Source organism: Bidens hawaiensis, unplaced genomic scaffold (genome assembly GCF_021521415.1).
Source record: "Bidens hawaiensis isolate Kalapana, Puna unplaced genomic scaffold, B.hawaiensis_p1.1 tig00007902_1, whole genome shotgun sequence".
NCBI lineage: Eukaryota > Viridiplantae > Streptophyta > Magnoliopsida > Asterales > Asteraceae > Bidens > Bidens hawaiensis.
The window spans coordinates 986,412-1,009,737 of record NW_027491550.1 but is presented as its reverse complement, the minus strand read 5'-3'; the positions used below and the strand labels follow the sequence as shown (position 1 = coordinate 1,009,737).

The 23,326-nt window shown below is 38.6% G+C and overlaps 2 protein-coding genes across 2 annotated transcripts; one reads left to right on the top strand and one right to left on the bottom strand.

The window, feature by feature from the left end:
• Positions 1-6,129: 6,129 nt before the first annotated feature.
• LOC143636387 (protein DOG1-like 1) lies at positions 6,130-8,422 on the bottom strand. The gene is made up of 2 exons (XM_077103993.1): positions 7,509-8,422; positions 6,130-6,596 (listed from the first exon to the last, which is right to left on the bottom strand). Exons 1-2 carry the CDS (start codon positions 7,965-7,967, stop codon positions 6,258-6,260), a joined length of 798 nt encoding a protein of 265 aa, XP_076960108.1. The 5' UTR covers positions 7,968-8,422; the 3' UTR covers positions 6,130-6,257.
• A 2,978-nt stretch (positions 8,423-11,400) lies between these two features.
• LOC143636378 (uncharacterized) lies at positions 11,401-12,314 on the top strand. The gene is made up of 2 exons (XM_077103988.1): positions 11,401-11,979; positions 12,171-12,314. Exons 1-2 carry the CDS (start codon positions 11,401-11,403, stop codon positions 12,312-12,314), a joined length of 723 nt encoding a protein of 240 aa, XP_076960103.1.
• The last annotated feature ends 11,012 nt before the right edge of the window (positions 12,315-23,326 follow it).

Here is a 23,326-nt window from a genome sequence, read left to right as displayed (position 1 = left end):
GAACTTTGACACCAATGTTATTGAAACCTAAGGATAAGCAATGCGCATAAATCTCAACCAGACGCGGGACCCGGTTGCTTACCTGGAGAGTTTGGAAAGGGCGTGAAACCTATTAAGCCAAAGCATACCACCTTCAACGCCATATGAATCACAACTTTAAGCTTTCAAACGTGACCATGTCCTCTTTGTGAATAAGAATATGGTTACAATCCTAAGGATGTCACACAAATCATGGTGGTTCATGCGACGTGTGATTCCGATGTTTTACAACGTGTTTTAATTGAAAGACTGTCAAGTCATGGTGATACACGAATACCCAGCTTTTGGTTCGATTTGATTACATATTTTGATTTTTTTTGTGTTGTAATACGAGAATAGTCAACTCGTTTTCATTATTTATTATTACGGTTTAATATTGAAACTTCGAAAAGTCATGGTGATACCTGAATTTTCGAGTTTCAATTTGATTATTTTCTTTATATATATTCATTTATTATTATGATTTAAAATTGAAACTTTGAAAAGTCATGGTGGTATATGAATTGTCGAGTTTCAAATTGATTATTTTCTTTAAATATGCATTTATTAACACGATTTAAAATTGAAACTTCGAAAAATCATGGTGATACATGAATTGTCGAGTTTCAATTTGATTATTTTCTTTATATATATTCATTTATTATTACGATTTAAAACTGAAACTTTGAAAGTCATGGTGGTACATGAATAGTCGAGTTTCAGTTTGATTATGTTATTATTATATTCATTTACTATCATGGTGGAGAATTTCAATTCAATTTCATTACTTATACTAAGTTTGATATATTTTCCATATTGTTATTCAAAAATTTGAGAGATTTTTTCTATGGAAATGAACATTTCAATTCGATTTGGAATTTTGTTTCATGCGATTTTATTTCTTTACTTGTTTTCTTTAAAGATTTATATAGATTGATTTTGATGTTTCTTTCGGTCGATAAAAAGAATTTCATATATAACGTCTCATGTCACACAAATCATTCACGTTTCGCAACATGTCTTCTTGTTTTCCTTGACGTCGCCCTCAAAACTTAACTCACAAAGTGACAACTCATATTATCGCACTATTGGCCACCGTGATCCCAACCATGACCCAAAACCCATCAAAACCCGTATTAACCATGACAGTAGATCCAATAACTATCCTTGAACCCATCCAAAACCCAACACAACTCTTGTACAATAACTATTTGGGTGATTTCCGAGGCCCAAATGATAAGTATTTGAATTCATATTGTTGTACTCCATTTCACCTTGAACATAATTGACCTGATCTTCCTCCTTTTCCTCATCTTGTACTACCCCATAACTCGCGACTTCATGTCCCAACTCACCAGAACCTTCGCAGACTGGGTATTTTTCCCGAGTTTCCCTTTCGTTGCATAGTTGCATCCAATAACCTGTCCATTTTATTTTCCAGGCTATCCATTCTATCATCTGACCATTGACTGTCTACCGCTTTTACCACTACTCTTTTGATCATTCTATTTGACTAAGCTTGTCTGTTCGAATTAGTCGCATGTCTTTCAAGATGCCTCCAATCCACATTCTCATCATTCGTAAGAAAAGACCCATTAGTAGTGGCTTGAAGGTCTCGAACATCATCATTAGAGAAATTGTCGTGTAACGCCTTTATCAATTCCTATAAAACTGTGCCATGATGAGGGCAAGCCCTCTACAATAATTTAAATCTCTGAAAGGTTTCATAGAAAGTTTCACCTATACGCTGCTGAAAATTCCGAATGGCAAATCGAGCCTATGTGGTTCTCTGTGGCATGTAATATTCCTTCAAAAACTGTTGTGCCAAATCTCGGCACGTGTAAATACTAGTAGAAGGTAATGATAAGAACCATTGTTTTGTTGCATCCTTTAAATTGAACTGGAAAACAACCATATTCACTTCATCCGCAGTAAAACCCAGACTTGATATAGTGGCATAGATTGAATTAAAATCATTCAAGTGAAAATATGGTTTTTCAGTAGCTTTTCCATGAAATGTGGGTAATCCGGTTAAACTGCTCTGTCACACTGAAAAAGTTTTTCCATATCTAACTGGAATGATGATCGGTAGAGGGTTCGTGGCCACTTGTGGGATGAAGTGACTTTTAACTCCCCTAACGGGTGGTGGAATATATGCTCTCGGAACTCCATCATCAAACTCGTAAAAGGGATTCAATGGTTCGCGGTTATTGTCACGTCTCGGTGCTTGATATTGCTGATTAATAGGATGGTTTTGTCGAACTTCCTGATTATTCTGAAGATCTTATTGCTGATATTGATACTGACCCACATATTCATTCCTAAACTCCTTCTAATCATCATAATCTAACCCCGCATCATCCCGATGTTCCATTCTTCGAGCCGTATATTAGTCTGGTTAACCTCGGTCTTTCCTCCCAGAACTCTACTGGCCTCCAACGATTTAATGGGGCGGATCTGACTGATCAGTTGTCATCAAAGTTCAGTTGCCTTCTCTGGTTACGATTATCCCTTCCACGATTTACCTGGTTTCCGTTATGATTAGCATTTTGGTTTTGGTTAGGTGGTGGGTTGTTTTGAGGAACAAGTTGTTCTTGGTTCAGTGGTGGATCTTGGTTCTCGGGTTGGTAGTCATTCGGGTTTTGGTTATTTTGGTTACTCATGTATCCTGTATTTGGTTTTGAAGTTGTGGCTTATGGTTTTCAGTTTAACTTGGGACTCTGAGCTGCTCGGTTTTTCTTTGTTGTGTTTTTCAATTCCTGGATCAAACTGTAGCGGCTTCTTCTCGGGGGAATATCTTGACTCATTAACCTGTAAAATCACCTGCACGGACAAAAACACTAACACCCCGTGTAAAATCAACGAAGAAATAATAAATAAAAAAACCTAAAAATTAAGTTAGCAGAAGTCCCCTTTCATAACCCTAAGGTTATATTTATATATGGGAGCAAAAACCTAAAATTCACGCATTTTTACGAACTAGGCCACAAATTTTGGTAATGGGACCGCAACTTGCAGCCTTTCTCCCAAAATTGCCATATCAGCGCCCCTGTTTGCGGCTCCTCAAAGTTCTCAATTTTCAAATGGTTCTCTTATGATCCTTACCACACACACACACACACACACACATATATATATATATATATATGAGAATTATTTTGAAATTGAGAACCATTTTGGACCACAAAAAACCAAAAAAAAAAATCATAAAACAAAAAAAAAAAAAACACAAAAATGAAAAAAAGTAAAAAAACCAAAATTCTTATTTATCATTTCGGTTTCATAAAAAAAAGAAAGAAAAAGCCTCGGTTTAGCTAAATTATACACATATGTATAATATGTACATACGTGTTTTTTATACACATATGTACAATTTAAAGTAAATGATAATGTACATACGTGTACATTACGTAACTAGAGATTAAATGAAATTATACACATGTGTATAGTACAAAGTTTTTTTATGAAACCGGAATGAAATATAAGAATTTTGTTTTTTTTTAAATATTTTTTAAAGGTTTTTTGTGGCTCAAAATGGTTCTCAAAGTTCTCAATTTCCAAAAGCTTTTGTTAGGATCCTTAAAGGTAGAACGACATAAGCCCGAGGTAAACTTCGCTATATGTTTGGAGCTTGTTTCATATGCTTGTGCTTGGAGCTTGTCGATTTCTAAACTATTTCTTTATATGCTTTTTCACAAAATATGTTTTATGTAACTTTTTTAAGATTCTAATCGACTTTTAGGGATCTATATTTCTTAATTAAAAATTTTAGTATTAAAACACAGAATATATCGATTTCTAAACTATTTCATGTAAATTTTTTAAGACATTTCGAAAAAAAAAAACTTTTTTAAGATTCTAATAGACTTTTAGGGACCTATATTTCTTAGTTAAAAATTTTAGTATTAGAACACATAATATATCGATTTCTTAAAATTTTTGTTGATACCTGACTTGTTATTTACAATCTATGTGCCGTTAACCTTCGATTAAGTTAAAAACCTTCCGAAATAAACTTATTTTTCTTAAAACTTTAAAAAATCCCAAAATTTTTTAAACTTAAACTGAAATCGTTTCTTAAATCAACTCACTATAAACCCAGAAATACATACTATAAACTCAAAAATACATATATTACGAAGCAAACAAACCGATTATGTAGTTGATGGCTATCGGATCACCTGATAGTTACTGGTTGAAGTTGTATTGATGTTTCTCTCTCTAGAAACTTGAAGAAAATGAACAAGTGCGGTTCTTTGTTTGTGAGATATGTTTCCAATTTTGAAGGAGTTAATTAATTTTGATAATTGATTGTCTGCATGTATCTGATGCGTGACATAAAGCAAATATACATTAAATGTCTCTTTTGCCTTTTTGTATTTTTATATCATGTTTTTTAATAAATCTTGTACTACTATTAAATATTTCTCAACCATCCATTTAACAAGATCAAGTGTTAAGATAGAATTTTCTGGGTTTTCACAACTGGAGTGAGTTTTTATTTTAACCTTATATATATATATATATATATATATATATATATAGGGGAGGGTTATTTTGAGAACCATGGTGAGTTTTAAGAACTTTAAGAACTTAATTTTGAATCACACATTTAATTAAATGATATGAAATATGTGGCTGAGATTAAATTTGATTAAAAAATGAAGCAGGAGAGAGAATAAGTATTTTTGATAATTACACAAGTTTAAACGTTAGTTACACATGTGTAAAAAGTCTATTCGGTGTGTAAAAAAATACCGTAATTTTTTGTACATCACTTACACTTACGTATTACACACGTGTAAAAAAAAAATTCAAAAAATACTATTGTTACGTTGAGTTCTTTCGAGTTCTTAAAACTCAAAGTGGTTCTCAAAAGAAATCAATCATATATATATATATATATATAGGATCAGGATCATGAGAAAACTTTTTTGAAATTGAGAATTATGAGAACCATTTTGGACCACAAAAAACCCATAAATTAAAAAAATCATAAAATAAAAAAAAGTAAAAATACCAAAATTCTTATTTTATCATCCCGGTTTCATAAAAAAAAACTCGGTTTAGCTAAATTATATACACATATGTATAATATATACATATATGTACATTTACATAGTTTTTTTGTACACATGTGTATAATTTAAGATAAATGATACTGTACATATGTGTATATTACGTAACTAAAGATTATATAAATTATACATATGTGTATAATACGATGTTTTTTTTTTAATTTTTTTAATGAAACCGGAATGAAATATAAGAATTTTGGTTATTTTACTTTTTATAATTTTTTATTATTTTTTGTTTTATGATTTTTTTAAGTATTTTTTTAAGGGTGTTTTTAGTGGTTTAAAATGGTTCTCAAATTTCTCAATTTACAAAGGGTTTTTTTAGGATCCTTAACCTATATATATATATATATATATATTTCTAAGAAAATCCAAGGTAGACCGTCATAAGCCTGAGGTAACTTCGTTATATGTTTGGAGCTTGTTTCATATGCTTGTGCTTGATTCTTGAATATGAAAATAGCTCAACTCGAAGATATGTGTTTATGATTAAGTTCTGAGATAAAGTTCCAACAACTCTAATTAAAAGCTTGGGTCATTTACATGTTACTTGCTACCCAAAACAAAACAAAATTGGACAAATAATTTACTTTTTATGTTAAGAGATTTACTATTGTAATTTGTAATTGAAAATACTCCGATACGGTAAATAGAAGGTAAATTTTAATTGTAGTTGAATCACTTGCTATTTTTTTTTTGTGACTTAATTTCGAAAGTCGAATAACCCCTTAATTTTAATCTAATAAAAATATTTAAACACTAATTAAACCAAAAATACAAATAAATTTATAATTAAATTTCAATAATATTTACAAACAATTAATATTTTGAATTAAAAGCATAAGCTTCTGATTTTGTACAAACAATCAAATTTTAATATTTTTAAATATGCAGTCGTGCCTCTCTTTTCTTTCTCATCCCTGAATTGTGTATATGATCAAACCCTGGATTATATTATTTATTACAAACTAGTTCTTAAGCAAAAACACTCGAATAACTAAAACAAAAAACTAACGGTTTTACACATGCCAACATGCACCACACTTATTTAAACTACCATCACCATATGACCAACATCCTCAGGGTGAAAGTGAGGTAGCATTGAAGGCACTTGAAAGGCAGAAAGAAACGTACGCATAGGTTGTCGCGGTGTTGAACATTTCATGGCTCGGTTGGTGGCCGGCCACCAGAGGATGAGGGAGTTTCTGCATTGAGAAGTTGTGTAATCCCCATTTGGATGTCTCTTTTTTTGCTCCACTCGTGTAGAGAAACATGTAGTTTCTTTGAAGCCACTAGAAGCTCAACCGCTTGCAATGGAGTCAAAATGTCTATCATAAGTTTAAGGATGTCCAACCTCAGCTTATCTGCTTCCACTAAGATCTTGTACATATCATGAGCATGACTGTGCATCGCTTTATCCACAGCCTCATCCTGGCTTGACTCCCCTACTTTTGAACTGTTGTAAGCTAGTAATGCCAGTGGCTCATCTGCTATCTTCTCCTGATTACACACACACATAAAACTTCATCATCTTCAATATATAGGTATCAACTATACACACTTACTAACATCTAATCCTAGAACGTTTCAGGCTGTTTGGATATATTACTACTAGAAAATGATGAGTTATTTTCTTACTTTGGTTTTTGCTGGAAAACCCGTTATTCAAAGACTTTTATGTAAAAAGTTGTGTGGGAAAAACTCGTGTTGAAGTTAATCTTTACAACAACTTTTCCTACAAAATCGCCTATAAAAATACGCTGTTGCAAAGTTTCTAAAATTTCCACAAAACCTATTTTATTTATTTATTTGTACATTATTTATCTATTTTGCTACAACTTTCAAATAAGAGTATAATAATATAGATAACACAACTAATTAATTTTATAAAGTTTTCTAACAAATATAATAAGCATAACTGATAAATGTATCTTTTGTTGGAGAATAATTAGCAACGATTTTACAACGAAAAATCTTATTGTTACTATCTTGTTGCAATATTGTAGGAAAAACAGAGCAATTTTTTTTTTGTTGGAATTCTTCTTAAATTTGCTGAAATTACATGTTGTGGAAATTTTGTAGGAAATTTTCTTACAAAATGAACCGTTTTCTAGTAGTGATATTAGCTAAATGACCGTTTTGACCAATAATTTTCAAAGTTTAACCTCCTCTATACAGAACATCCATCTGGATGACCAATAAATTTCAAAGTTTAACCTTCTCTGTACAGAACATCCGTCTGGATGACCAATAAGTTTCGATGGTTGATATTTTTGATCAAAACGGTTGTTTAAGTGTTTTGTGGACGATGGTTTGATGGTGTGAAATCAAATAAGGTGGTGTAGCTATAACATGACCCATATAATACAAAGTTTCTTAACAAAATATGTAATTTTAAGTTGTATTACATGCCTGTACGCTTGCGAAAATCGCAGTGAGCTTATCTTCCTCTTTGATAGTTTTTGCATGGAGAGCATCTATGCTTTTGAGCTGAGAGCTTCTTATTTCTCCCAGGTTTCCACGCGTGACACCATTAAGAAACTCAGCCAAGTGTGCGTTTAGTTGCGACCCACATAACACATAAACAAGTCGAATAATTAACGAAGGCCTGCAACCACCGATCCCAAGGGACGAGTTCTCAAAGGTGCTCCCCCAAGTTGGAGCCAAGAAGGAAGGCCCATCATGTTTAGCTAGCTGTGCTCGCGCAGTGTGGTAGCTTTCAAAGTGACTGAGGGCTTTATTGATTATGAGCCGGAGGTACTCGACATCGTTAGGGAAGTTGTTGAGCCCTTGTTGTAGCTCATCGAGATCGAGCTTCTGTTGAGTCATCCAGTTGTGGTAGCATGACCGAAATTGTTGCTGATTGGCCATGACACATGGGCGGTTAAGAACACCTTGACTCCCCAAGCACACTTGGCTATAGCTTATGTTTTAAGAAGTGGATATATATAGAGAGAGTGCACAACTGGGGAAACATGACAAACACTGTAAGCACACAGACTTCTTGTAACAACCTCCTAGGTAGCAGAACTGTAAGGCTTTTGTTTTTGGAAAGATATGGGAAATGGGATATGCATTACAGTGATATTTGAACACATCTATTAATAAATGAATAATCACGAAACAAGCCATAATAGTTCATTTCCCCATGTAACATTTTCCGTTTTTGAAAACTTAATTGTGGGAAACGGGATATGCATTCCAATGATATGGAAAATACATCGAATAATAACTGGAAAGTGTTTTAAAATGTCTCTGGAAATATAATATATATAGTCTGTCATACGTAATTCTAGAGGGATCCTATGACGTATTCAGGTGGAGAACATGACAACCACTTATATAAGCTAGTTGTTTGTATATTTAGGTTATTATATAAACATATTATATTATATATCTAGGTTAGATTATTATTTCAACGATTTCATACAAGGGTAATTAACCCAACTTAATTCACAAGTAATATTAAATTATAATTGAATGTTATAAATGTATATATGATGGTTGGAATATTGAGTGTTTTCATTGTGATAAAGTGCAACTTGAGTGAAACGTATAGCCATCGATCGCCAGCCTACGTTTTCTCTATGCATGATGTAGTTGTTAAGACATTAACAAAGGCAAGAGGAACACAACTATATACAAAGATCGTATAAAGGTAGGGTACCAAAAAGACCAAAATACCCTTAAGTAATATCCACGGGTCGGAGGAACATTCCCCACGAGATACCTGCGTGACATATGAGTCATCCGCATAACTTTATAAAGGAGGAACGTCCTTATATCTCTCGCGGAAGCATCTAGGCACCTTCTAACGTCATCCGCGTTATAATACATTCACCCGCCAAAATGACTAAGAATCAATGCCAACAGGACAGCTGCAAATAACCGATTACCTTCTAGAAGATTTACCAAGATGCTTTCTTGGGCAATACGTGATCTCTCAACCAATAGATAGATGACACCTGGCCAAGTTGTTATAACCGTGCACATGGCCAGGAATTAGCTTGCCCTATCGTTGAAAGACGCGTGTCCAGGTTGTTATACCCATGCCCATGCAACGTATAACTCAACCTATCAGAAGAGGACACGTACCCAGGTAGTTACGAGAGCATCTTCTAGAAAGGGACAGCTGGCCCAATCATATTCCCACATCATTCGGCTATAAATACCCTCTCCATCTGCTTGAGGTATTCATTCACTCTTCATGATCTACTCTCAATACTTTAGTACTTTCTCTGTATCAGAACTGTACTTATTTTCACGCCGGAGGGTGGTTATAGGAAGACCCCCCTCTTGTCCTTCCCGTAACGAGCTCACGGTGTCTGTTTTGCATGTTCCGGTCATTGGACTTTAGGAAGTTGCACTCATATCGTGTTGGTCGTTGTTGTATCCTACCCAGTTGACTCATTAGATCCAGGACCCATATAGGGGATTGGATCAGTTTTTCTTCATTGGCGTCATCCTTTTTGGTGTTAGAATTGCAAGTGTTTATGTTGGTTTTTTGGTTCGTACGATATGAGTAAGCTTCCTGAAAAGCCGACGGGAACACCAGCACCTGTTTCACGTGTTGCTGATTCAGAAGTACCAGTAGGTTTTGTTTATGGTATTTTTGCTCACGTCACGGCACCTGGGATTTCCATTCCAGGTGGCCAAGGACATGCTGCTGTAGCAGCAGGTCCCACTCCATTAGACCTAGGGAATGTTATAGCGTCAGGAGGTTCTAATCTGGTCAATCCAGGACGAGTTTCAAGAGAAATTCGTCAGACACAATTAGGCATGGGGGGCGACTCCGATGATTCTGAACCTGCAAGATCTCGTCGCCGCAACTCCAGATCTAGGGAATTTATATCTCCTGATGAATGGCTCCGTATTCTACAGGAGAGTGTGGTGGCTAAGTATGAGAGAAGAGTGCGTGAAGAGCAACTTCATGCTCGCACTCTGACTTATGATGAAACTCCCGGGAGATCTCTTTCTCCTCCTCCAACGGTGAGAAGGAGTCATATTCGTACAAGTGTACAGACTGAAAGAGATCCGGAGGAAGTATGGAGACCTCGTGACCGTCCTCGTATAGTCAGGTGGGTACCTACTTATTTAGATGATTATGAAAGTCACGATTCAACTTTTCATCCGGGTGACATCAGCTATTACAACGGTGATAGCACGCTCTACCTACGCGAAGGTACGAGTTATCCGCGAGCAGTGGTTCGTCAGGCTGAATACCATAGCAATGTTGAGGAAGACTTTTCTAAGCCTTACCTTCCGGTTGCCTTCGCTGAAAAGTCAAAGTTTATTGCACGTATTGCAACAGCTCCATTCCCAGTCAATGCTAAAATCCCAACATTCGTAGGGAAGTATGACGGAATGACTGATCCAAGTGACCACTTACTGAACTTTGTGGCTGTGGGACGAGTCAGTGGTTGGACTCTCCCATATTGGTGTCACATGTTCGCTTTGACTTTTACTAGTGCAGCATGAGAGTGGTTTGAAAAGCTTTCGTGCGGGCAAATAAAGAGCAGGGATGACTTTGTAGCCAAATTTTCTCAGCACTTTAGTCAACAAAGAAAACACACTCGTGATCCGTCCGAAATATTAGATGTTGTTAGGCGGAATAATGAGTCTATTGAAGACTTCATTACCCGTTTTAACAACGAAAGTCTTAATATCGGTGGAGTAAGTGAAGAGATGTTGCGGGGAGCTTTCCGCAAGAATGTGAAAAGTGATGATTTGATTATGACGTTGACTGGAAAGGATGGCACGCCCACGTCCTGGAACGATATTATGACCGAGGTGAAATTATTCGCAAGAACTCAAAAGACGTTGGCATCCAATAATCAAAAAACAGAATTTAAAAGTCGAATTCCAGACTCCGCGGCCGAACAAGCAGGCGAAAGGAACAATTTGGTCTCGACTTCAGCCGTCTGCGGAGACGTCTAAACTGTTTGATGCCAGATCTTTGATTGGCAACAAGAACAAAGCAGGTCCCTCGAATCGAGGATCAAATAATTGGACTCCACTTTCGAAGACTCCCGCTGAAATTCTCACTACGGAGAATGTAAACTTCAGGAAACCACAACCACTCACGAGGAGATCATTCATTGAGGCTAAGAAATACTGTTCGTTTCATGATGACATTGGTCACAATACGAACGAGTGTGGTGCTCTAAAAAATGAAATTGAGGCAGCTGTGAAATCAGGAAAACTTAGACATTTGGTCAAGGGTACAAGACTCGGGACTGGTAAAGCTCCGGCGTGAGATAACCAGGGCCCGCCCAAAAAGCAAGTAAAAGATCTCAATGTCCATATGATTCAAGGTGGACATAAGGTTGGCGGGAAGAGAAGAGAATCCTCGGATGAAGAATGGAAAAATGAGCCTGTGATTTTTCCACGAATCAAAGGAGGTCCTTGTAACAAGAACCCTTTAATTATCACTGCCCTTTTCGGCCACTATCGCTCGCAGTACGTTTTCTTCGACACCGGTAGCAAGTCGGATATAATGTACGAGCAGTGCTTTGAACAACTAGATGAAGAAGATAAGGAGAGGTTGAAACCCATTCATGCTCCTGTATCTGGATTTGGAGGTGAGATAATGCACCCGCGAGGAGTGATATCTTTTCCGGTCACCCTCAGTGACGGAATCTATTCAAGAACTGAGGAGGTTGAATTTTTGGTTTTACCAGCGACTTCCAAGCATGACATTATCTTGGGAAGGGAAGCGATCGACGACTTGAATGCCCATCCTTCTACAACACACGGTGCGGTCGGAGTCCCGACTTGCACTGGGGTGGTTATCATTCATGTTAATTGCCATTGCTTCGCGACTGAAAGTTCTAAGCCTAGCAAGATTCTGAAGCAAACCCGACGGATTGAACCCGAGAAGTGGGTATTAAACAAAAAATTCCTTGTTCAAACTGTAACAATTGGACCCGATATCTCAGAGATAGTGAGGACATTTTTGAAGCAGTTACTAACAAAAAAAACGTCGATATCTTCGCCTGGCAACCCGCGGACATGACAGGTGTCCCGCGGAACATTGCGGAACACAAGCTGAGGGTAAACCCAATGTTTACACAGATCGTTCAGAAAAAGCGAAAGATGGGCCAAGAACAGACGAAAGCAATGATTGAACAAGTACAGGATCTTCTTCATGCTGGAATCATTCGACCAATCCAGTACCAGACTTGGGTCGCAAATCCAGTTATTGTCCCCCAAGAGTAATGTGAAATGGCGGATGTGTATAGATTTCAAGGATCTAAACAAGGTGTGTCCCAAGGACTGTTATCCATTACCGGAGATTGATCTCAAAGTTGATGTTGTATCCCCATTCAAATTTAAATGCTTTCTCGATGCCTATAAGGGCTACCATCAAATCCGCATGGCGGTAGGCGATGAAGACAAGATAGCGTTTCGCACAGACCAAGGCACATTATGCTTTAAGATGATGCCTTTTGGTTTAAAGAACGCGGGTGCCACGTATCAACGATTGATGGATATAGCATTTAAAGAACAGATTGGTCGAAACTTGGAAGTCTATATGGACGACTTTGTAATCAAAAGCGTTGAGGAAGATCAGATGTTGAGAGGCATCGAAGAATCATTTGAAACCTTGAGAAGTATAAACATGAAGCTGAATCTAGCTAAGTGTTCTTTTGGGATGGAAGAGGGAAAATTCCTTAGAGTAATTGTTATGGGTGCGGGCTTCAAAGCCAATCCAGATAAGATCCAGGCAGTAGCCTGATGACCGACGTTTGAGTCAATCAAAAACCTAATTATCCTAAATAGTTAGAGCAAGTAGGGTATCGTATCACAAGGAGTATGTGGTCAATGTATTCTTGTAACAGATTTCTAATTATGAAGTGACTGATTTTTAGTGCTGATCACACAAGCAATTTTAGTAAATGTAGAGAACTAAGCAACGAACAAATAAACGAGTTGTAAGCAGTTAACAAAGCAAATCACACCCGGGAATTCAAGTAAGCAACCAACAGTATCTCATGCAACCTAACAGATTAATTATTAACGATTAACTGAAAACCGATCAATCAGACAAAACCTTGGACATCAACAATTACTTTACACACGACACTGGTTATCAAACAGTCATTGCCAGTGTGACTCAGTTAAGGGCAATTGTATGTTTTATCGTACTCAATCTAACCAAACAGTTATATGACTAATTATCTAGCAACTGGTAACAGATCGTTTAGGCCAACGTAAACCTAAACCGACCGAACACACAGACATACCAAACATCAATAATCATATATCAATCATCAATAACAATACAGAAGTATTCCAAATCACATGAGAAAAACTGTAAAAGGTTACAAACTATACATCCCGGGTGCGATTCTAGGAGATTAGCTGAGCCTTGACATCATTGGATCTTCAATACGGATGATATGAATCATATGTAGGGTCTTGGCACGAGTTATGGTGGTGGAAATCGCCTCTTGGAGCTGCTAGAAGTTGCCTCCAGCCGCCAAGAATGATATGGAATAAAAGCCAGGTCAAAATACAGCCAAAAACCCTTTTAAATATGCTGTTACGAACTCCGGACTGTGGCCCACGGTCCAGACCGTGGCCCGCGGTGGTCCAAGAACCCACGGTACGGTGTAAACTTTTGATTTTGAGCTGGGTTGGCCGTGGGCCACGGTGGAACACTTGCTCAAGCTCTTGTTTTCTTCATATCTTTCTCGTTTCAACTCCGTTTTCTTCGTCGTTTTCACCCACGTTCTCGTAATTACATCCTCTATATTCTCCTACTTGTTTCTTTTCATTTACAACACTTGTGTAGTGGCTCCGATCTTCCCGAGATATCATTCCATGCTCGTACAAGTCTCCAATTTAGCATCTTTAACGATTAATGACCTGAAATACAAAAGCACGTATGAAGTACCAAAGTTCCTACAATAAACGATTAAAACTAATAAATAAACGAACTAACACATATACACACTAACCAACCATCACAATCCCCACACTTATCTTTTGCTTGCCCTCAAGCAAACTCTAAAGCAAACATCAACCGCCATCATAAGTATGTAGATTATCGCCATTAATACTAGTAAGGTTTAAGGTCATACCCAGTTTCCCAGACTGACACTTTCTAGAATGACATCCCACAAGTAAGGTTAAATGATATTATAAAAACAATAGAGCCGCCCAGACGAGTGTACTTTGTTTCCGATTAAGGCATACATGTTCATACCCCTCACACTATCAACACTCCTCTCGGTTTAATATCTGGACTAGAAAAAGATGTGCCAGTATATGTCTCTGCCCTCAAATACCAAATATGAGTTACAACTTAATAAGCTTCCAGGCCAGTCTTATCTCCACCCATTACCCACCGGTTGCATAAAGACTCGGACTAAGGTTTTGCTGAGGCTTAGGCTGGGTGCAGAATAGGCATATTTAGTGACTATGGTGAATGAAACCCAGTTTACAAATACACAAACAACTAATCAAAAATAAGAAGACTGCTAATTACATAACTGAATAAGGACTGACTTTCTTTTTGGCTTTTTGCTGACTCTTTTTTTTATTTATTTTTTTTAAACTGATAGACAATACACTGAAACAAGTAATTATACAACTCAGACAAACACATATTTACAACTCAACCGAGACATACGTACATTGTGTACTATGCTCAAAAACTGACTATATACAACTCGATAACGAACTGGATTTCATCACACAGGGTTAAAATATAATGAAGGCCAAGGCTGAAATGATGTGTAATGTCTGGTTTAGCAAATAAACAGGAATGAGGTCCAAATGGGCTCCTAGGGGGATATTGTCGGGTAAGGAAATTTATTTAGTGGAGGAAAAGTGTATGTAACGGTTTTCTAAAGTCCTAATCTCCATACAGGTGGTGGTATTAAGATCTCGATAAGCATGTGACAAGCAAGTTCTAACTCTGTAAAACATACTGGTTTCCCTCAATCAATGGTGTAAGACTTGTTTTATATCTATTATATAATATGTGTATTAAGTATAGGGTGCCATCTCACAATATGTCTGGAACAATGAGCTGCCGATATGAAACATGTATACCCGTTCCCTTGACTCGTTATCCCCGCCTAAACGACCCCATTTTCAACTTCTCTTTTTGAAAACATTTGTGAGTAAGACTATCGAGAAGCTGAAAAACCAACCATGATCAGAAACCTATAACTTGGCATTAATGGCAATAATTAACAGTTAACAACTTTGGTTTCCAAACACTCTTCGAGGTACCATCGGGCTAAAATTTTCAAATTTCCCCCATCCCCACACTTGAGGTTTATATTGTCCTCAATGTAAGAACACTTAACATTGTCCTCAAAGTTAAAAATGATAAAACAATTAATGAACATTTGAGGGACGGGGTTGAAATTGACTTTTTGACTATTAAGCAATTTTAAAATTTCGGGGCTCACATGTGGCGGTTCAACTAACAATTATACAATTACACTTTTAACGTTTAAAGTAAACAAAACAAAATAAGTTATGAAACTGAAATCACCTGATATCAACGGGACTGGAGAAGGACCAGTCGGCTCGTGAACTCTCATAAACACTCGTAAACTCTCGTCTCATCCAATTACCAAACTGACTATCGAACCTGCAAAATCTCGAGACGTGTAGAAGCAAGCTTCTCACAAGTGTAAGACATACGTCTTTTAAGAGTTATGAAAATGAATATTTGTTAATTTTATTAAAACAATTACCGAAGCAAATTAAGTCGTTTCATAATGAATTCTGTTAAACAAGTTAAAACGTTAAAAGACCTAACTCACTTTCGTATGAATCACGATTGCATTTAGCATATTCAATTAGCCCTTTAAACCCCCCGGTAGCCCGGGTGAGGTTTCGTGAGGGTTTATAGTGAACTACACCCACAAAGTTCGAAATACAACACAATATACAATAAATCAAATACAGCAGATAATAACTCAAATAAAAACAAAATAGAAAGATACTTACAAACCCCGGGTTGTCTCCCGTAAGCGCTGAATTTAATGTCTACAGCTCGACAATGCCTCGAACTCAGTTATCTTCATAAACTGGTGAAGTCACAACGAAATTCACCGATTCCTCATCCAACTCGTGTATGTCCTTCATCTCCAAATATGGCTTCAGTCTATAGCCATTTACCACTTGTCTCAAATGATCATCAAAATCTTCAATCTCGTACTGACCATGATTACCAACTCTTACAATCGAGTACGGGCCCGTCCATTTACTTCTTAACTTGCCCGGGAAGAGTTTCATTCTCGTGTTGTACAACCACACTCGTTGACCAACTTCAAAATTCTTCAACCGGATATTAGTATCATGAACTTTCTTCATATTTGCCTTGTAAGCGGACACGCAATGTATGCCTCGTCTCTCAACTCCTCGATCTCGCACAAAGCCAATTTCCTCGCTTTACCTGCATCATCATAATCCATATTAACTTGTTTAGTAGCCCAAAACGCTCTTTGTGTAATTTCAACTAGTAAATGGCAATCCTTTCCATACACAAGTCTATAAGGAGTGGTTCCATTTGGCGTTTTATAAGCAGTTCGGTAGGCCCATGGAGCATCGGTCAACTTAGTTGACCAATCTTTTCGGTCTGTCCGAATGGTTTTCTGCAAAATTTGTTTAATTTGCCTATTAGAAACCTCCACTTGTCCACTCGTTTGTGGATGGTAAGGAGTTGCTATTCTATGGTCAACACCATATCGTTTAAGCAATTTCCCGAATTTAAAATTCTTAAAATGAGATCCCCCATCACTTATGATTGTTCGGGGGACTCCAAATCTCGATAAAATATTACTTTGAACAAAATTGCAAACGACTGTATGATAATTTGTCCTAGTAGCTATTGCCTCGACCCATTTAGACACATAATCAACAGCCACTAGGATATACAGATTACCATGCGAATTAGGAAACAGGCCCATGAAATCGATTCCCCAAACATAAAAAATATCAACAACAAGGATCGGGTTCAATGGCATCTCGTCCCTCTTAGAAATACTCCCGAGTTATTGACACTTTATATAGTGTGTCACAAACTCGTGAGCATCCTTAAACAAGGATGGCCAAAAGAAACCACTTGTTAAAACTTTTCGAGCGGTTTTCTGGCCACTGAAGTGACCACCACACGCAGACGAATGTGCGTGTTCCAACACCGCTCTGACATCCTCCTCGGGTATGCATCATCTGATCATCTGATCTGCACTAATTTTAAACAAATCTGGATCGTCCCAAATGTACTGTTTAGCTTGGGACATCAACTGTTTCTTCTTTTTCCTCGGCCAATGCTCTGGTAAATCACCTGCAACTTTAAAATTAACAATATGAGCAAACCAGGGATTTTGTGAAACTGCCAGAATATGCTCATCCGGGAAGGACTCGTTAATGGGCCCATCTGTGTCCTCATTTTCCACCATAATTCGGGACAAGTGATCTGCAACAGCATTTTCACTCCCTTTCTTGTCCCGAATCTCTAGATCAAATTCCTGCAACAGCAAAACCCTTCTGATAAGCCTTGGTTTTGCATCCTTTTTGTCCATTAGGTACCTGACAGAAGAATGGTCAGAATATATAATAACTTTACTACCCCAAATATAAGACCGGAATTTGTCTAGAGCATATACTACTGCTAGTAACTCCTTCTCGGTTGTGGTATAATTCAATTGAGCATCCGAGAGGGTTTTACTTGCATAGTATGTAGCAACGGGTTTCTTGTCAACCCGTTGACCCAAAACAGCCCCGACGGTATATCGCTTGCATCACACATTATTTCAAAAGGTAAACTCCAATCGGGTTATCTCAAGATCGGGGCTTCAACTAATTTCAATTTCAGAATGTCAAAGGCCTTAGCACATTCATCATTAAAATCAAACGGGGCATCCTTAATCAATAAATTACATAAGGGTTTGGTAATATCACTAAAACCCTTAATAAACCGTCTATAAAACCAGGCATGCCCCAGAAACGATCTAATGCCTTTGACATTTTTGGGATGAGGTAGAGTAGAAATGACTTGGACCTTAGCCCGGTCCACCTCGATCCCATGACTCAAAACGACATGGCCCAATACAATTCCCTCTTGGACCATAAAATGGTTCTTTTACCAACTAAGAACCAAGTTCGTTTCGACACATCTTTTCAAAACTCTTTCGAGTTGGTTTAAACATGACTCGAAAGATGTGCCGACAATCAAAAAATATCCATGAAAATTTCCAAAGACTCCCCCACCATATCTGAAAATATACTCATCATGCACCTCTGAAAGGTGGCGGGGGCGTTAGATAACCCGAATGGCATTCGCCTAAACGCGAATGTGCCATACGGGCACGTAAAAGTGGTCTTTTCCTGATCCTCAGAATGAATAGCTACCTGGTTATACCCGGAATACCCATCTAAAAAACAATAAAATTTTTGAAGATAGCTTTTCAACAATTTGATCGATAAACGGAAGCGGAAAGTGATCTTTCGATGTTGCCGCGTTCAGTTTTCAATAATCAATACAAATGCGCCACCCGGTTACCGGCCGGGTGGCAACCTCGTTACCTGAGTCGTCCTTGACGACTTGGATGCCTGCCTTTTTCGATACTGTCTGTGTCGGGCTCACCCACGTGCTGTCTGATATAGCGAAGATAATGCCAGCATCTAACCACTTCAGCACTTCCTTCTTCACCACTTCCCTTAGATTCGGGTTTAACCTCCGCTGAGCATCGTGCGCGGGTTTGACAGCCAGATCTATTTAAATTTTGTGCATCACAATTGAGGGACTGATTCCCTTCAGATCCGCTATCGTCCATCCGATTGCTTCTTTATTCGCAACCAGCACCGCCATCAAAGCATTTTCCTGTTCAAAAGATAGGTTAGAAGCTATAATAACAGGCAATGTATTATTCTTACCAAGAAAAGCATATTTTAAATGCTTTGGGAGCTCTTTCAGCTCGACTTTCGGTGCTTCCAGCATTGACGGTTTCAACCCGATATCAATCTTCTCGGGAAGCGGTTCCACCTGAACTGACCATGGTGGACGGTCTCCTCGCACAACTGCGATCTCCATTTGTTTTTCTTCCTCTTCCAGCAACTTATCTGTCTCCACCTGTAACCTGTTAAACAAAAATCACGTCTCCGCTGTGCCATCCGAGCTGAAGACAGAGTCGTATAGAGGGATGCACTCGTCAATGACATCGGCCATGAAGCACTCGTCATCGACCGGAGAATTATCTCCTCGTGTGAAAACATTAATTATCAGCTTACGGTTAACGAATGCCATATCAACAGTACCATTTCTGCAATTAATGTTGGCATTTGCGGTAGCCAAAAATGGTCTACCGTGGATAACCGTAGGCTGTTTGGTCCTTTCACCCGAAACATAATCGAGGACCAAAAAGTCAACTGGAAAATAAAAGTCTTCCACCTTAACAATAACATCAGGCAGCCGCACGAAGCGGGCCAAAGTCATACTGATCGTATCGACTTCCCGGGAGAATACTGATGCTAGCTCCAAGATCTAACAACGCCCGAGTAATTTTAAAAATCACCCACTTGAATGGGTATAATGGGCGTTCCCGGATCTTGTAGCTTCGGTGGAAGCGAACCCGAAAGAATTGCACTCACATTATCGGTAAAATCAATTTGTTTAGGAATCTTATGACTCCTTTTCTTTGTGCACAGCTCTTTCAAGTACTTAGCATAGACGGGAATTTTTTTATGGCATCTAAAAGAGGAATGTTAATTTTTACTTGTTTAAACGTTTCCCATATTTCTTCTTATTGTGGGCCTCGTTTTGATGCCATCTTCGTCATTGATGGCGCCAACAAAGTATCGGGATATGGAATGGTTTTCACCTTTTTCTTATCCTTAGAGTTGTTGGTGTCATCCTTCGGAACCGATTTGTTATTTTTAGTTTCACTTTTTTTAGATTCATTCAGTTTAATCGGTTCCGGCTCGTCATCCTGATGAGATTTTCATCAATTTCTTCCACCACCCCCTCAAACAATGGTGGTGGAATCCCAACTTTATTATCATACTTGTTACCACTATGTAAAATACTTACCTGGTTGACGTGCTTTTTCGAACTGGAACTGTAGTGGTTCGGTTTACTGTGGTGTCGCTCGGGAGTTGGCTCGCGTTCTTCTGTAACTTTGCCACATCTGAAGCGAGCTGACCAATCTGCTTCATCATTGCCTCTGACGACTTATCCCGTAACTCGAACTGTTGCTTCGTCTCGGTTTTATGATCAGTCATGACTTTCAACAACGTATCCAACTTTGAGTGCACCGACTCATCAGAATTTCCCGAGGACCCTTTCAGTTGATCCTGATTACCCGAAGAATTTCCACCCCGGTTACCGTCTCTGTTGTACCCCCGATTATGATTACTCGAACCCTGCTGATTACCGCTCTAGCGATAATTACCCTGCGATCTGTTCTGACTCGATCCCTGAAAGTTCGGGTTCAACTGAGAAGACGCGTTCCCGTAACGAAAGTTCGGGTGATTCCTCAGGCCCGGGTGATATGTGTTCGAATTGAACCCTTGGCCTTTGGAATCCCCGTAAGTATAATTAACTTCCTCGGTATCATCCTCCACATCATCATAATACTCGGGGCAATTTTCTGCCTTATGCCCGATTTCACCACAATCTTCACAAACCGGGAATTTAACACCAACTTTCCCGACCTCTTTTTTCTTACCCCTTTTCAACTCAGCCACTTCACGTTCCAACTCAGCAATTCTTTCAGACTCACTCGCAACTGACTTAACTGACCTTGATGAATTACCCCGTCTTCGTCTTTCAGCTGCTGCTTCAGATTTCGAATCTTCACACATAAACTCTAGAAAATCCCAATCATCTTCCTCAGGCTGATTCAGTAACAGACCATTACACGAGGCCTTAAGATGCTTTCGGTCCTCGTATGTCAACCCATAAACGAAGCACTTTACCAGTTCCCACAGTTCGATTTGGTGATGTGGGCATTTCCTGATCATGTCTTTATACCTGGTAAAGGCTTCATGAAATAACTCACCAGAAAACTGTGAAAAGTGGCGGATGTCTGAACGGGCCTTGGTAGTCTTTGACTGTGAATAAAATTCGTTTAGAAAAAATTGTTGCATCTCGGCCCAATTTCTGATACTGTACATCGGTAGTGAATTAAACCAGAGTTTTGCTTTGTCTTTTAGGGAAAACTGGAATAATCGCAACCGGACTTCATCCTGATCGAACGTACCATCACCAATAGACCCGCAAATAGCTGAAAAATCGGTCAAGTGCGAATACGGGTCTTCCGAAGCCAACCCGTGGAAATGAGGAACGATGTTAATGTAAGATGGCCGGGACTTGAAAGTTTGCTGTCCCTGCACTCGTTCCTGTGGGACCAACGGGGATGCTCCGTCCGAGATAGCCGGTCTGAACCGACTGTTAACACCATGAACTGGGGCTATATAATTTCTCCTCATCCTCCCGGGGTTTCCCATACCACCCCGGTTAACCGGAATACCACGAACTCTTTCGGGCCGTTCCGCCCGATTCACCCTGTCTCGGCCCCTTCCGTTTCTGTTAACTGGTTCAGCACGTCTTCGATTAACCGGCTCTTCTACCTCTTCATCCCGATTACCATAACCAACATCTTCCTGATCAAAACCTTCGTTCTCGTGCTCAATTGCCCGATTATCTCTAACCCATCTGTCTACCTCATTATCGTTCTCCAAACCTTCGTTTCTATTATTATTTTCCCCTTCGTCTTCCTCTTCTGTCGAACACTCGGTTGAACATCATCGATATTTATCCGAACTCGGCGGTTGTGGTTATTATTTGGAGCGGATGGTCCGGCTCGGTCAAAGTTGAGGTTTAGGTTTCGTCTTGGGTTTTGGTATCGGGTTCTGGAAGCACGAGCTGAGTGATTTTGGTCATTTTGGTTATTGAAGTCTGGTGGGTCAGGTATGTTGTCTAGGTGAAACGCGTTAGTTTGTGGGAGTGGGTCTTGGTTTTGGTTATTGCATATCAGAATTTCTGTTTTGTGCTCGGTTCTGCCGAGCTAACCTCTCGATTTCGGGTGTAAGTCCCGAATCAGGTTCACTACAATATGATATCAACTAGGCAAGTATAGGTGCGGAATACCTATACTCGGTGATTCAAGAACACAAATAGATAAAGTAAATAAACACTATGTTGCTTCAAAACACACGCATATTTATGAATACGTCGGGTGCTTAATGAACAACTTTTAATCCTATACATAACATCACTATATATAGAGACACTAACCAACTAGGCCGGCCCAAACAACCACCAAGCCCACCGAGAACCCATAAGTGTTCTCGGTTCACACATTAACTAAGCTCAAACCACAAAACTAGGCCCAAAAATCCCCCCTTGGTGTGTAGCTTGGTCTTTAATCTTGCTCCATGTAGTCAACATCTGCATCCTTCAAAGCACCTGCCCAAAACTTGCAACGAATGATAGTGGCTACCATACTTGTGAATTCTTTGGCAGCCGTTTCAAAAATTGGATCAGCAACTATCTGAAAAGTACTAAGGGTGTGGATGTCTCTTTCTCCCAGCTTTAATAGGTCTCTTGGTTCAACAAATCGGTACTGACCCTTTCCCTTCTCTAGCTTAATAATGACAGTGGCAGACACGCTATCATATATCCAGAATTTCATATTATCCAAGGTGCCATCTGGAATCTGGTCAGGGACAAGAATGTGAGTGGCTTTGTTTGTTGCAGGACACATGACGTTAACTATAGTTTTTCCAGTCCTAGGATCTTGAACCCCTTTGGCTTTCTTTAGGAAGGATTCAGCAGTCTTCATATTCGGGAAGCCTCTATCAACCTCTCGTTTCAGGAAATTCCAGAACTCAGTACCTCTTTTATCACTAGTTGGATTAGCGAATGGAGAATTGATTAAATCACTCAAATCCACTTTCGTCCAGGAGCCAAAATCTTTCATCTTCTTATAGTATTCGGTGACCCCTGACTTTCTTTTTACCCACCACATATTTTTATCCGCATCAAAGCCCCATGATAGAACTCCCGATCGATCACCATATTTACTATTAAAGCCCTTTCGAAATTCAATAACAAACCTGTCTGGATGATCTGACGACTCGACATTCTGATTTGAGTTTTTCATGACCAGCAGCTTTTTCTTTCCCTTTTCAAGCACATTCTTCTTGATTCTATCAGATTTCTCTTTGGAGACAGAGGGAGCATCTAGATATTGTTGCAG